Genomic DNA, 12267 nt, shown 5'->3' with positions numbered 1-12267 from the left:
GTCAAGGCTGTATATTGTCATCCTGCTTATTTAACTTATATGCAGAGTACATCATGAGAAACGCTGGGCTGGAGGAAGCACAAGCTGGAATCGAGATTGTCGGGAGAAATATCAGTAACTTCAGATATGCAGATGACACCACCCTTGTGGCAGAAAGTGAAGAACTAAAGAACCTCTTGATGAAAGTGAAAGAGGAGAGTGAAAAAGCCAGCTTAAAACTCAACATTCAGAAAACTAAGATCATGGCATCTGGTCCCATCACTTCATGGCAAATAGATGGGGAAACAATGGAAACAGTGACAGACTTTATTTTCTTGGGCTCCAAAATCACTGCAGATGGTGATTGCAGCCATGAAATTAAAAGATGCTTGCTCCTTGGAAGAAAAGCTATGACCAACCTAGACGGCATATTAAAAAGCAGAGACATTACTTTTCAACAAATGTCTGTCTGGTCAAAGCTATGGTTTTTCCAGTAGTCATGTATGGATGTGAGAGTTGGACTATAAAGAAAGCTGAGCGCCAAAGAATTGAAAATGGATTGTATACTCCAGACAAACTGATGTGTTGCTGTTCACTTGCCTCCCTGCTGCTGCAACTGCTAAGTCGCTTCAGTCATGTCCGACTCTGTGCGACCCCATAGACATCAGCCCACCAGGCTCCCCCGTCCCTGGGATTCTCCAGGCAAGAACACTGGAGTGGGTTGCCATTTCCTTCTCCAATGCATGAAAGTGAAAAGTGAAAGTGAACTCGCTCAGTCATGTCCAACTCTTAGCGACCCCATGGACTGCAGCCTACCAGGCTCCTCTGTCCATGGGAGTCTCCAGGCAAGAGTACTGGAGTGGGGTGCCATTGCCTTCTCCGTGCCTCCCTAAACTTCCCCATTTCTGTATGCTTACCCATACCCTGCCCACTGCCTGGATGGTCCTCTCACACAGCTTCACCTAGCAAACACCCATCATCCTTCAGGAAGCCATCCCTGAGCCTCTGGTGGCGGTTAGATGTGCCAGCCCTATACTTCAAAGCCCCAGTCACAGTATAACTGTCCATTTTCTCATCTGTCTCCCCTTTAGACTGTCCATTCCACCAGCTAAGGGTCTGTACCTGACCTCTTTCCAATCAACAAGATTGCTAAGGGGATTTGGTCAAATACAGGGACTGAGAGCCCCACAGCAGATAAACAGGATTGGAGGTGAGTGTGTGTGTGCTCAGTCACTCAGTTGTGTCTGACTCTTTGTGACCCGTAGACTGTAGGCCACCAGGCTACTCTGTCCATGGTGTTCTCCAGGCAAGAATACTGGTTGGAGACAAGTACAGTTGAACCTAAAGTCCTGCCCAGAGAGACTTTTGGATTAGAAAACAAAGCATCCCTGCATAGAAGAAATCAGTGCAGCTTTGAGCAAATACTCAAGCAGTTATTTCCAAAATACATCCATTGTGACTTGGCCAACTGGTCTGGAGCTGGCAGACCTGGGACACATCCCAGACTCCACAAATTATGTGACTTTGGCCTAGTGCTTTATCATCTTGGGGCCTCACTTTCCTGATCTGTAAAATGGGAATAAAATTTGCCTTCCAGGGTAACCAGAGGCCTGTGCTTTGCTGCCAGGCATCTATTTCCCCTCCTTCCTGACAAGAAAACTCCTAATTTCCTTTAGCAAGCCATTCCTCTCCTGGGGGCTTCCCAGGTGGCTCGAGTGGTAAAGAACCCACCTGCCAGTGCAGGAGACATAGGAGACGCAGGTTCCATCCCTGGGTCGGGAAGATCCCTGGAGTAGGGCATGGCAACCCACTGCAGTATTCTTGCCTGGAGAATCCCATGGACAGAGGAGCCTGGCAGGCTATAGTCCATGGGGTTGCAGAGTCGGACACGACTGAAGCAACTTAACACACATGCATGTACATATGCATTATTCTCTGTGCAGTGGTTTGAGACTGACCCAGTGCCTAGCTCTGAGGTGGCCTGAATGGTCTAACCTAGTTAACATATCTCTTGCACCCTGGTCATGGTAATTGGCTCAGGCATGGGCTGTCCAATCTAGGTGAACCTCAGCACTTTGGGTAGGAATGCTGGGACTCGGACTCTGCTGGCCTCTTTAAGAGGGCAAATGGCCATAACTGTGGCCATTTTATTTCCACAAGGGTAGCCCATCTGAGGATGGAAGCCAATCTACAGGAAGTAGAGCTAAGAGATGGATCTGAATAACTGAAATTATTTGATTCCTGCATCAAGCCATTCCTGAAGTCCTCCTGGACTATACTGTTAAGGAACCAGTATTTGTCTTTTGGTTTAAGCCAGTTAGAATTAAATTTTCTATCACTTGCAACCCCAAAGTCTTAATTGAAACACCAGGATTGAATGACATAAGGCATACAAATGTAAGTCAACAAGTATTCTTTAAACACCCACCCTGTGCCAGGCATTGTGCTAGTCTCCGGTCCATCCAGAGTGAAAGACAGGTATGGCCACTGCCTTCGTGGACCTTGAACTAGTGGGGAAGTGCCCAGCATGCAGATGTTTGTCAAAGGTAACCATTCCCCCTTTTACACCCAAGGGCCAGATATATGCATGGCCTGCTAAAAGAATCACCATGAATGTTTACTGAGTTGAATGATTTATTTGAAGCTTCCATTGGTCAAAGTCCAGAGGAGAGGCTCCAGAAAGCAGGATTGTGAGACTTGGTAGCTTGTTCATGGTCAGGCTTGTTCAACCACCACCTGCCTGCTGAGATAAGTCTCCTTTCTGCAAGGTGGTCAGTGCCCTCAGTAAGTGGGGTGATCAGCCCAGTCACCAGACCCCTAAGCAGATGGCAGGTCAGACCACTGCTGCTTCTTGGGGTTGGTGGGGAGCTAAAAACAAGACCCCAAAGTGCAGAGTACTTATTCTTAAGGGTTTGTTTTTTTTTTTTTTTAAGGTCAGGAATCCTTTAAGAATCTGAGGAAAGCTACAGGAACTCTCCTCATGAAAAAAAGGAAAATATATACATATATATGTGTATATATATACACACACACACATATATATATATACATACATTTTGCAATTCCAGGGATTCACAGGTCCCTTGAAGCCAGGTTACAGACTCTTAAGCAAAAATAACTCTAAAGATTTTTTTAATCTAAGATCCTATGAATATTTGTATTCTTGGCTTATTATCACCTTGAAAAGTTGCATTCCCCCACTGGAAGAATATGCCTGTCTTAGTCCATCTGGGCTCCTATGGCAGAATACCATAGACTGGGTGGCTCACAAACAACAGAAACCTATTTCTCACAGTTCTGGGGGCTGAACGTCTGAGATCAGGGTGCCGGCGTGATCAGGATCTGATGAGAGCCCTCTTCTGGGCTGGAGACAGTTGTCTTCTCTCTGTGCCCTCACTCAGCAGGAGGAGGACTGGAGAGCTCTCTGGGTCTCTGTTATAAGGGCATTAATCCTGTTCTTGAGGGCTCCACCTTCATGACCTACTCACCTCCCAGAGGCCCCTCCTACAAACTTCATCACGTGGGGGGCTAGGTTTCAACATATGACTTTGGGGATCCCTAACACTCTGCCCATACACTCACAGGAGAATTCAACTTCCTCTTGGAAAAATTGTCCAGAGCTAATCATGGATGGTGTTCTTTGGAAAGAATGATGCTAAAGCTGAAACTCCAGTACTTTGGCCACCTCATGCGAAGAGTTGACTCATTGGAAAAGACTCTGATGCTGGGAGGGATTGGGGGGAGGAGGAAAAAAGGACGACAGAGGATGAGATGGCTGGATGGCATCACTGACTCGATGGATGTAAGTTTGAGTGAACTCCGGGAGTTGGTGATGGACAGGGAGGCCTGGTGTGCTGCGATTCATGGGGTCGCAAAGAGTCGGACACAACTGAGCGACTGAACTGAACTGACTGAATCATGGATGCTAATCATGGACCTCATGGTTAGTGTCTTACTGAAGCAAAAGCTCGTGTGAAGGCAGCTTATTTAGTAAGAGTTCCCAGGGGATAGCAGAGGGAGACTGGGAGAGGGTAAAATGGAGGGAGCAAAAGCAAATCAAGGGTGTCTTCCTGAATTCTTCTCCACTGTGGGCAGCAGGGGCCTGATCCCATCTGAGAAGTGGTTTAAGAAGTCTTTCAGAATTGTCCACCCAGGGGATGGTGGAGGGGGCACTGGCTCCAGCTCCCATGGGAGAAGGGCTGCCCTGAGCAGTGTTATCCTTGACCTGCTTCAAGGCTACACACATGCTGAGTGCAGAACAGCTTCCTGAGGTCAGAGAGAAGCTGAGGCCGGCTGCTGCCAGGAACCCACCCCGGGAAAGAGCTGGTGGCTGCAGCCATGGCAGGAGTGAAAAGTAGCCTACGAGGATGTGAGCTGGGGCATGAGATGCTGAGGAGCCTGTCGGTCTTCAGGGAGTTAATACATTTCCAAGCCAAAGTTTTAGCTGCTGAGAAGTGCCGGATAGTATGCGATTACATTTTCCATACCAAGTGTTTGCCCCGGAAAAGCAACTTGACCTGGCCTCTTTGGATGGCATCACCGATTCGATGGACATGAGTTTGAGCAAGCTCCAGAGTTGGTGATGGACAGGGAAGCCTGGCATGCTGCAGTCCATGGAATCACAAAGAGTCGGACATTGAGTGACTGAACTGAACTTTGTGTGTCCAGCCCAAGAAGAAAGCTCTGGTGCATTACTGGACTGTGGGAGACAGACCCACTAGGATTATAGATGGCCTGCTCCAACTGAGGCCAAACTGGAGGTACTGCAGAGGCTCATGGCAAAAAATGCATTACCCGCCCCCCTCCCATCTCACAGGAACCATCAGAGGAATTCAAAGGGAGAGATGGAGTGTAGGGGCTGAGAGAGGCTGGGCCAACAGCGAGCCCCAGCTTACATCCCTGCTTGAGCTGCGCGGCCTTGACCAAAGTATTTTTTTAAATTTATTTTTGGTTGCACTGGGCTGGGTCTTCATTGCTGTACTGGGTCTGTCCCTAGTTGCGGTGATAGGGCCTACTGTCTAGTTGTGGTGTTCGGACTTCTCATTGCGGTCTTCTGATGTGGAGCTTGGGCTGTAGAGCGCAGACTCAGTAGTTGTGGCACAGGGGCTTAGTTGCCCTGTGGCATGTGGAAACTTCCCAGACCGGGGATCGAACCCATGTCCCCTACGTTGGCAGGTAGATTCTTTTAAAATTTTATTATTTTGGCTGCTCTGGGTCTTTGATGCTGCGTGGGCTTTTCTCTAGTTGCAGCGAGTGAGGGCGTCTCATCACGGTGGCTTCTCTTGTTGCAGAACACGGGCTCTAGGGCACACAGGCTTCAGTAGTTGTGGCCACAGGCTTAGCTGCTCCCCAGCGTGTGAGATCTTCCTGGACCAGGAATCAAACCCCTGGCTCCTGCATTGGCCAGCACATTCTTTACCACTGAGCCACCAGAAAAGCCCTGGCAGGTGGATTCTTAACCACTGGACCATCAGGGAAGTCCTGAGCAAACTATTCAGAGGTCATTTCCTTATCTCTTAAATTGGCACCTTAACCCTCAGCAACCTCCTCCCCACATGAGGCTGTGTTGCTGTAAAATACCTAATACACGTGCTGACTTCAATGAGATCTATAAATCAGATACTCATCTACTGAAATTAAACTTGCTAGGTCAGTGTTTTCCAGGCACAGGTACATAGGCTCATTTTTACATGTACAGGAGCCCACACCATGCCTTGCTGCAAGTTAAACAGGAGGAATGGGAGCCATGAAGCACTGCTTCTGTGGCCAAGAAGCTTCCAGTTGAATGCAGTGACTAGAGGCCACATCACACTGTGAACTGCAGTCTACCTCGCCCCCTGCCAGCCAAGGGTCCCCTGGCTGGAATCAGGAGGCATTCAATGCTCTGCACCTTGAGAGCAGGAGAGGACGGTACTCAGGACTGAAGCACCCGGTAAACCAGGGCTGCTCGTAGAAGACCCTGAGGCACTTGTTTTTTCTCTCCCAGCTGCCTGCTGGGGGCCAGACCCTTGGGACCTTGGCACCGAAACCAACCAGCTGAGTCAAGCTGCTCAAAACACACACCTAGGAAACAGGGTGATGGTCCCCAAGGTGGACTGCCATGCTCAGCACAGCCCCTTTGCTCCATTCTCCCCACGAAGGATTCAGACCTTAGCTTCCAGAACTGGCAGGAGGCCTGCTTCCCAGGTGGCTCAGCGGTAAAGAACCCACCTGCCAATGCAGGAGACTTGGGTTTGATCCCTGGGTTGGAAAGATCCCCTGGAGTAGAAAATGGAAACCTGCTCCAGTATTCTTACCTGGGAAACCCCACAGAGGAGCCTAGTAGGCTACAGTCCATGGAGCTGCAGAGTCAGACACGACTGAGTAAATAGCAGCAGCAGTCCTATGGGCAGCAGGCTGGGGGTGAGGCACCACAGCAGGAGGAGACCTCGGTGACACTCCTGGAGCAGCCCCCTCTGCCAGGACACACAGCAAACCCTGAGGTGGGGGCAGAGGCCACATCCACATGCTCTGAGGGGCTCTTCTGAAGGGGAGAGGACGTGGGGAAAGAACACTGTCACCACGGCAGGGCCTTGTGCTTCAGATTCTCCCCACGTCTGGTGACTGAGGAAGGTCTGACGTCTCCAGAGGTTTTAACCACACACAAACCGCTCATGGAAGTTTGAAAGAGATTTATTTAAAAACAGAACGACAAAAAAAAAGCTTTGGTATTCCAAAACCCAACAATCAACAGTCACTGGAAAGTTAAACATCTCCCCTAAGGCCCAGAAGTACAAAACGGCGTCTCCACAGGCTCATGGTAAGGACATGATGTGCAAACCCGAGGGTGACGGAGACCCGCCCCCTCCACGCAGGCAGCCTACGGGGCTCCAGACCTCCTGGAAATCACCGCCAAGATTCACTACCGAAGAGTGGACACAAAAGCCATCCGGCAAATCTCAACAATAAATTATTAATAAAAATTCATTCAAGAAAAGAACACATTAAATTAGGAAAAGAACACATTTTTTCCTAGACAAGTCTTTTCAAAAGAGAGTCTATTTCCTGGGATAGAAGAAAGGGGGAAAGTGGAAGGAGTGAGTTCAATTTCAAGTATTTTCCGTACAGGTTCATTTTATTGAATCAAAAGCTTACAAAAAGTCCATCGGCCCCTCCCCTCCCCTCCCCGATGCAAACTCCTGAACATCTACACGCACTTCTGAGTCACTGGTGTTCCCCAACAAGGCACAAAAGGCTGGGTGCTTTCACAGGATCCCTTGTTCGCAGCAGCAGGACTTTCAGTGCTGGGCATCTTGTGCAAGTCGCCACTGAAAGCAGGACTGACGTCATTCAGACACTGGGATCTTCCTGTTCAACCAACAAGACAGGACGTTACTGCGCATGCCAACCCCAGGGGACAGCTACAGCAATCTCGAGGGAAGCAGGTGATAGGAACACCCTGCTGGCATCCCACCCTGGCTCGCAGCCGGCTGGGATGACAGCGCCCAGCCCAGAGACAGGCCTCAGCCATCCTGGACTCGGGGCCTGGGTGTCTCCTTAGGCAGGTGCAGCAAGTTCACAGGCTCTGCTCTGGCCAGGCCTGGCTTCAGGGGTGGGAAGTCACTGGGCAAGATCTGAGAAGACTGCCTGGCCTGTCCCCCTGATCAGGTGGGAACCATGGGTGGATGGGGCTAGGCCAGATTAACAGCAGAGAAGTCCACCACCCAGCAGGGAGAAGCAGCCCGCCCACCTGCTTCACTGAGGCTGCCAGACCCATGCAATGCAATGCAGCCCGTGACAGACACCCGGGAAGGCCATATGCACATTTGTCTTTGATCTGACTTCTATGTTCCTCACGCTTGACAAGTTCAGACCTGCCTCTGACCCTTCTCCCACCCCTTTAGGTCAAGTGCTACTTCCTTCTCTGAACCAGAAGCCACTGGGAGCACAGACCTGGAGTTAAATGTACCCTCCACCCGACTACAATCTAATGAGAGGAATGGCAGGCGGCCTCCCCCCGGGACACCCATCCTGAACTCCAAGATATGTTTCGATGAGAGTCCCACAGCCACCATGGCCCAAATCATGGCTTCCTGGGAGCAAAGATGTTTCAGGAAACAGGAGGGAAATGATCTTGTCCTGGCTGACGAGACGACTGCCTGAGGCTGGCTCACCGCAAGGGACTGACTTCTGAACTCGGTAAACAGGCTCTCAGGGGCGGGGGTGTGGGTCTCATCAGCGGTTTAGGTAGAGGCTTCAAGTCCATCTAGGGGTTTTGGCAGGTATTTTTAACTGTTGAGATTTAGGATGTGGTGACAGGACTGCCCACATCCCTGGGAGGCCAGCACAGCAGACATATCTCTGCATGCCTGGATTCCACAGGTGCCCTTCCAATGGGCTCCTCTAAGAAGGTACTTTTAAATGTCCTCTCAAAGCATACCTGCTCCCCTCTGTGATGAGGACAGAGGACACTAGCTTAAAAGGACACTTCACGGGAGGGAAGTTCAAGAGGGAGGGGACACACGTATACCTATGGCTGATTTATGCTGATGTATGGCAGAAACCAACCCAACGTTGTAAAGCAATAACCCTCCAATTAAAAATAAATTAAAAAAAAAAAGGATACCCCACCACTCCCCCAGCCTCACCCTGTCCTAGACTTGGGGCAGAAATCAAGGCTGGGGCCCTGGGTGCTGCAGACACAGGGGCTTTCTACCTTATTCCTGAAGAAGGGCTTGGCGCCAGGCCCACAGTACTCATTGTAGATGAGCTTGAAGAGGAAGAGGTGGAAGAGGGTGATGAGGGAGGCCACGCTGAACCAGAAGAGGAAGGGCAGCCCCGGGTCCTGCTGGGCCATGTGCTCGTCGTGGGCCAGGATGGCCTTGAGGTGCAGCGTGTGCCGCAGGTCTTGCAGGTGCGTGAGGTCGGTGGAGATGTAGAGCAGCGGCGTGATGGGCTGCGTCACCATGACCGAGAAGGTGTGGCCCTGGGGCGCCGAGGTCAGCTCCACAGGCTCATCCAGGCAGCCTGCTTCGCAGGCGTAGATCTTGACGAGCTGGCCTCGGGACTCTACAGACACGTGCAGGTACGGCTTGCCCTCGGCATCCGCGAGCACGGCCAGGTTGATGTGGTCGTTCTTGTAGCGGATGCCGTGCAGGGCGTAGCTGTTGTGCAGCACATCAGGGTCAGCCTGGAACTGGAGGTGGTTCTCGGTGAACTGCAGGCCGCCGAAGCTGAGCACCATGCCCTGAAGGATGCCGGGGGCGCCCGCCCGCACCAGCCCCTTGCAGCCGCGCTTCTGCAGGGTCAGCCTCCACAGGTCCCAGAGCTGCAGGATCTGCTGGACGGAGGACAGGCGGCCTGGCCAGAGGTTCTCAGCGTGGCATGGTGGCGTGGCCGCTGAAGCAGTGATCTTCATAGTTGAGCGTCGACTCCATCTGGTCCCGTTCCCTATGGCTCAGGTCGGGGCTGAGCAGCGGGGCTGGGGAGCAGGACAGCATGTAGTACAGCGTCAGGTTCACGGTCAGGCCAGACGGAGTGTGGGCATCAGTGATCTTCTTCATTTCCACACCTGTCATGCCATAGAGGTTGCATGTTAAGGAGGACCAACACAGCTGGGAGGCTGAGGTTATGAAACAAAGATCAAGAGCAGCAGAGTCAGGGACTTCCCTGGTGGTCCAGTGGCTAAGACTCCATGCTCCCAATGCAGGGAACAAGGGTTTGATCCCTGGTTGGGGAACTAGTTCCCACATGCTGCAACTCAGAGTGTGTGCTGCAAATAAAGAACCCACATGCTACAACAAAGATCAAAGATTCTGAGTACCGCAACTAAGACCTGGTGTAGCCAAATAAATATTAACAGCTGCTGCCGCCGCTAAGTTGCTTCAGTCGTGTCCAACTCTGTGCGACCCCATAGATGGCAGCCCCCCAGGCTCCCCTGTCCCTGGGATTCTCAAGACAAGAATACTGGAGTGGGTTGCCATTTCCTTCTCCAATGCATGAAAGTGAAAAGTGAAAGTGAAGTCGCTCAGTCATGTCCGGCTCCTAGCGACCCCATGGACTGCAGCCCACCAGGCTCCTCCGTCCATGGGATTTTCCAGGCAAGAGTACTGGAGTGGGGTGCCATTGCCTTCTCCGAATATTAACAGCAACAACAACAAAAAGAGCAGCAGGGACATGAAGTTTTTGTCCTTAAGGATAAAAACAGCAGTTCCAGTCTCCCTAGAGCTCGGGAGAATATATCCTGCCTGGCTTCCTCACATGACCACGTGGAGCCCTGAGGGCCTGAAACCTGCCAGTGGGGCTCCTGCCAGAGTCCAGAAGAACACCGACTTAGCCAAGCCTATGACGTCAAGTCAAAAGGCCAGTCCCCTGTCTCCAGAATGGTCACCTATGCCCTGGCCGGTTGTGGGCTGCTTCTCTCTCCTGGGCTCATAGCCTCAAACTACATCTTATCAGAAGAGCTCCCAGATTTGTATGAATGCTAGCCTCAGACAGCTAACCACACATGTGTGTCTCTACCTGGATGTCTGACAGGCATTTTGAACTTGACAAGGTTTGAATTCAGTCCCCCACTAATCCTTCCTTAAATCATCTCCAGACACCTGCTGGAACCCTCCCCCACAAACTCAGGAGTCACCCTCACGTTCTCATTTTCCACTGCCAGTTCACTGAAAGCCCCAGTGGCTCCAGCTCCGAAAGTATCAGCGTCATCCACCTCGGCCTCCACAGTCAAAGCTCTGGTCCCAGCCACCCTCCTCTCACCTGGGCTCCTGCAAAACCTCGTGTCTGGTCTCCACACTCTAATGTCCCCCTACTCCCACTTACTGTCTGTACGCTGAGACAGCAGCCAGGGGGACCCTTAAAAACGTACACCGGGGACTCCCCTGGTGGCCCGGCAGTTAAGAATCCACCTTCCAATGCAGGGTACGAGAGTCTGATCCCTGGTTGGGGAACTAAGATTCCACATGCCACGCAGCAACTAAGCCCATGGGCTCTGGAGCCCACAAGCCACAACTAGAGAAAACTGCATGCTGCAACAAGGACCCAGCTCAGCCAAAAAATAAGTAATTTTTTTTAAAAAAAGAAGCCCAAGCCTGTCACCAGCTGAAACTGTGGGGAACTGAGGAAAGAATCCGGGGACGGGCCAGGCCCTTCATTTATCCTTTATCAAATGATCCTCCCCCACCCCCCAAACCACTCTGCTCAAACCAGGCTTCACCTACAAGAACAAATAACAATAACACCTGCCCTTTACGCACTTCTCTCTTAAGACTCTGCTAAATGTCTTCTGAGGTAGGCGTTACTATTATTTTTGAATACAGGCAGAGAGAGAGTCAGCGACCGGTTCAAGGTCACGCAGATACTAAGTGGTGGAGCAAAAGAGTCAGCCCCAGACCCAATGCCAAGCCCAAGTATGAGCCACCCCAGGACCCTCCTTCAATGTCAGCTCTGCTGACTTTGCAGGGGCATCCACAGGGTGGGCTGTGCTCACCCTGCTGCAAGGTGTGGACGGCAGACAAAGCTGGACCTCACCTGGACTGAAGAGCTGAGCCCAGAGGCGCTGGTGATCCTGGAGCAGCTCAGCTGCTGGCATCTCCAAGAGCTCCAGCATTTCCTTCCGGGCCAAGTCCTGGAGCACCTTGAGCTCCTTCGCTGCTTTGCTTTTGAGCACCTGGGGGTTAAGAGGGCCAGAAACGTGCACCACCCACAGCACAGTCTCGTCCAGCTGCGTCCTGGGAGCCACCTGGAGACGGTCCACTAACTTCTTGGGCGGCCACCACCACCAGGTGCACCAGCCCCGTGGGAACAGGCGGGGACCGGCCAGAGTAGAGGAGGAACTGGTGGTCTCCGACCTTCTCCAGGGTGCTGGTGAAGGCCCTGGGGGCCGGGCCGGCAGTGGGCCCCACAGTCTGCAGCGCGGCCACGCGTTCCGTGGGGTTGTTGAGCTGGATGCGCTGCAGATAGACGTGGGGTCGGCCACGGTGAGCGAGAAAGTCCTCCTGCAGCAGCACGCAGTCTCGGCCGGATCCCGTGAGCAGGCCGGAGGCCGAGGCGGGGCCCGGGCCGGCGGCCACAGGGCCGGGACCCGAGGTCCCCAGCTGCAAGCAACGTACTCGCCGCAGCAGCCCTTCCCGCAGAAGCAACACTGACTCCCCAGCTTCAGGGAGAGCGCTCAGCGGGCGCAGCTGCACGAAGGGCACGAAGTCCGGCGCCACGGCGGGCTCCCGCTCCCCAGGGGTCACCCACAGCCGGTTGGCGACCACGTCCAGGGCCAGGAAGCCGTTGGCCACCAGAGATGGCACTCCA

The 12267-nt window shown here is 52.3% G+C and overlaps 1 protein-coding gene across 1 annotated transcript in view; it reads right to left on the bottom strand.

Moving 5' to 3' along the window:
• Nucleotides 1-6635: 6635 nt before the first annotated feature.
• Nucleotides 6636-12267, bottom strand: part of KIAA2013 (KIAA2013 ortholog) — a 6316-nt gene continuing 684 nt past the window's right edge. The window contains 5 exon segments of the mRNA XM_010850182.1: nt 6636-7326; nt 8675-9340; nt 9342-9529; nt 11494-11728; nt 11730-12262. Of these exon segments, the coding sequence (XP_010848484.1) occupies nt 7309-7326; nt 8675-9340; nt 9342-9529; nt 11494-11728; nt 11730-12262 (1640 nt within the window). The 3' untranslated portion in view covers nt 6636-7308.

Source organism: Bison bison, unplaced genomic scaffold, assembly GCF_000754665.1.
Source record: "Bison bison bison isolate TAMUID 2011002044 unplaced genomic scaffold, Bison_UMD1.0 scf7180017864289, whole genome shotgun sequence".
In the NCBI taxonomy this organism is placed as follows: Eukaryota; Metazoa; Chordata; class Mammalia; order Artiodactyla; family Bovidae; genus Bison; species Bison bison.
Note: the sequence above shows the minus strand (reverse complement) of the source record. Positions and strands in the feature narration are given on the sequence as shown.